Source organism: Pterocles gutturalis, unplaced genomic scaffold (genome assembly GCF_000699245.1).
Source record: "Pterocles gutturalis isolate BGI_N339 unplaced genomic scaffold, ASM69924v1 scaffold9217, whole genome shotgun sequence".
In the NCBI taxonomy this organism is placed as follows: Eukaryota; Metazoa; Chordata; class Aves; order Pterocliformes; family Pteroclidae; genus Pterocles; species Pterocles gutturalis.
The window spans coordinates 3,741-7,429 of record NW_010112724.1 but is presented as its reverse complement, the minus strand read 5'-3'; the positions used below and the strand labels follow the sequence as shown (position 1 = coordinate 7,429).

The 3,689-nt window shown below is 41.7% G+C and overlaps 1 protein-coding gene across 1 annotated transcript; it reads left to right on the top strand.

The window, feature by feature from the left end:
- Nucleotides 1–2,904: 2,904 nt before the first annotated feature.
- SMIM18 (small integral membrane protein 18) lies at nt 2,905–3,198 on the top strand. Its single transcript, XM_010074170.1, has one exon. The coding sequence runs from the start codon at nt 2,905–2,907 to the stop codon at nt 3,196–3,198; it is 294 nt and encodes a 97-aa protein (XP_010072472.1).
- Nucleotides 3,199–3,689: the final 491 nt, after the last annotated feature.

The window sequence follows — 3,689 nt, the reverse complement described above, 5'->3', positions numbered from 1 at the left end:
CCCGAAAATGAGAGTGAGAAGGGGTTTGGCTTCTTGTTCCTGACAGTAAGAGTCAGATTTCTGAATGATTTACTCCTGGGGCTGAGGGCTTGATGCAAATGAGCAGAAAGGAAGTCGTCAGCAGCATCCCGCTCTGGCCAATGGCAGGAAAGCTCCATCTTAGCTGTGCCTGTCGGCTGCATTAAAAAAAGGGACCAGAACTGCGCTCTTTCAGCATCCTTTCACGCAAGAGGTAGGTGTGGATCATTTTATAACCTTCTCTTAGGTTAATCTTGATTACTGAAAGAAAATCTGCTTGTAGCCTACAAGGCTGTAAAAGGCTTCTTCGCATGGGGATGATTTTTCTCTCTGTTTAGTGGGATTTTATTCCGCTTAGCGCAGGGGAGCTTGTCTTGCACTATCAGACAAGCACTTTCACCATCTGTGCACCAATGGAAAATCGATGACCACTCCATCTTAGGGAAAAGCTAATGCACCCAGCCAAGATTCAGCAAACAAAATGGATTTGATGCTTACTGGGGGGGTAGCTGGCTTCCTGCAGCCTCACGTCCCCTGTAACTGATTCCATGTGTTTTTACAGAAATGATAGTGAAAGGACTTGCCTTAAAACAAAGACAGCTCAGCCCGAAATTTAAGAAGGGTATCTCCCAGGCAGGTAATCCATAAAACATATCAATTAAGCTGCCTGAAAGAGATCTATGTTCATGGATATACCAGAAACTGGTTATAGAAATTTGGTATATTAGGGCAGGAAGACAATCCCATTGCATATTATTATCCTTGTAAATACTGCAGCAGCAATCAATATAACACAAACAGACAGCTCAGAATCCATCTGAGACGTGTAAATGCTATTACCCCAGGATATCTATTCAGTGGTTTCCTGAACAGGACTTCCTCAGTACTGCACTGAAATGATTTTTTTGCCGGTCATTTCCCTCTGGCTCCATGAATACGATTACAAATAAAGCTGCTCTTCTGCAGCGTCTAAAGACAATGATACATGAAATTAAATTGTGCCATTATGAAATAAGTAAAACTGCATGAGAGCAGACCATCTCTGACAGCTGTCAAAGACGCCAGCCTTATTAGCGCTGTGTTAATTCTGAAGGCTCGGTAACAGCTACTTCAGTCGCGTATTTTACTAATTACAGCAACGAGCAGCTGATATTTTTCTGCCTCGCCTCATTCAAATCTGAGTTGATCACCACCATCCTCCAGAAGCACAACCCACCTCCAGCACGGGCGTTAAATTCCGCATCCCTGAGTAAAGACGAGTGTCTCTACGGTGTGCAAAGCGCTGCCCTAATGGTGGCTGTGGGGCGGGAAGGGACGGCTGCTGTGCTGTGCCCCAGCGGCAGGGACCCCGTCCTCTCGGGAACAGACGGGGCAGAGGGCATCACCCTGTGCCAGCAAACGGTCCTGGCTTTGCTGTGTAAACATGCTGGGTCTCTACAGCAGCCTCAAGTCTCGATCACTTCTAACAATGACTAAAATACCACATTTTGCATCAGCAGAAACCGTTAATTTTTGTGCCTGGTGTTTACAGAGCAAGCAAAATCCTCAGTCTTAGAAATCTGCTTTAAAAGTTCAAAACAAAACCCTTCTGCTGTCTTTCCTGATGATATTCTCTTGCCATTTAAAAAACACATTAAAATCATGCTTGTTTTAATTACCCCTCAAAGGGGACTCCAAATCCTTTTATTCAGCCCTCTCTCTCTCACTCATGGATTTTCAAATAAGTGCTCAGACCACGCCTTCGAAAACCCTCCTGACTTTAGCCCCATCCCTTGCAAAACAAGTCAGATGAGTTTCCTTCTTAGACCATAACCAAACCAAACCACGCTCTCAATGCCGGGACCCAACTCAACTCAGGAGTATTTTTAGCTTGGATTTGCTCTGTAAACTTTTGCTTAAGAAAAAAAACCAAACAGTTTAATTAATCCTACCCATCTCAGTCACACTTTGTGTATTCAAATACAAATTTGTGTATTCAAATACAAATTTGTGTATTCAGTCACCAATTTAACAGAGGAAACAATGTTACTGCAACTCCTCCAATAAATGTCTGTAACATACACTAATATCAATTATTTTCCCAACAAAATTTTTCTGTTTCAATTTAAACCCACTAAAGACAGAAGGATAAAGAACAAAATGTATAATATCTGAAAAATAAAAATAAGACATAAATCGCAAGCTGGCTCAGCTGCATCATCCTGGTTTTCATAATATCTTTTTTTTTAATAATGGCACAAAAATCATGTCAGGTGCTTAGAGTGCTTTAAGTATCTGTTTTAGTAGACACCATCATACTTGTACTTCACCACTTCCCATTTATTCAGGCATTTTTGTAGTTTTCACGGTCTAAACAGGTTGACCACAGAATTATTTCTGGGATACGCAAGGTTCGTTAAAGCATTCTTTGTGAACAAAGCTTAATGAACAAAACATCAGCACTGCCCCTTTGCTGGGTAGTTTTGATTATTGAACGAAATTAAACTCAGTGTGGGTAGCCAGGACTATTTTGCAATGAACACAGCTAAGTTTTCACTTTGTATGTTCAAAGCATATCTTTGTAACCCTTTTGTCTTTGCATATACTTAAAATAAAGAAGCAAAGCTCTTTAATTCCATAACAGACATGGACCAGTCATCACTGAAATAAATGCTCCAGACAAATCACAGAGTCAAAGATTGTGGGTTTGATGCTTTTGTGAGCAAATCTGCATATTCCACAATTCACGTTCATAGGAGGAGTGAGCACCCAGTCTGAGATAAAGTTCTTACAGTTTGGGATAAAAATCACAGCATAGTCTAGATCAACAGAGTCCTCAACAGCTTTGGTTTTCTGTTTCAGCCCCCAAATCCGCGACAGCGAACACGCCAAGACAGCTCTTTGAGAATGGCAACCCTCAACAGCACCCACTGGAACGAGACTACATCCATTTCCCAGTACCTGAGCTTTCAAGTGCAAAAAATCTACCCTTTCCACGATAACTGGAACACTGCCTGTTTCGTTATTCTGATCATATTCATCTTCACCGTAGTTTCTCTGGTGGTGTTGGCTTTCCTCTACGAGCTGTTGGACTGTTGCTGCTGTGTGAAGAATAAAACCATGAAAGACTTGGAGAATGAGCCCAATCCAGTCAGAGCCATGATCAACAGCTTCAGAAAGCGTGAAACCGAAGTGGTGTAGGAAGGACTGAGCACCAGCACTCGAGGAACGTTGAACACTTTGAGTGAAGCATCTCATATCTTACCAACGAGCAAGTCATGTGTTTATTTTTCTTTTGGACTTAGAAACAATAGCAACAGTTATCGTTTTATCTCTGGATGTGAACTGGAATAATTGGCAAAGGCTTTCCGAGCGCTTAGCAGAAGGCTAATCTGTTGCAATGTTACAAGAGAAGAAAAGATTTTTGTTTTTAAATGGACTTTTGTTGTTTATGTTGAGTTACTAGCATAGATCTTTGTCTATCTGAAGGAACAAATGTTGCCTAATGTGCATAAAACTATGTTGTTTAACTGGAGAAAGCATTTTAAAAAACGCTCAACAATCTGATCATACATAGCGCAAAGACGCAGCAGTGTCCTCCTCCCACTGAGGTCAACCACACGGAGACAGGGAAGACATATGGGGGTGAGAAAAAAGATACGAGATAAAGTGTCAAATGGCCAGAGATCCCA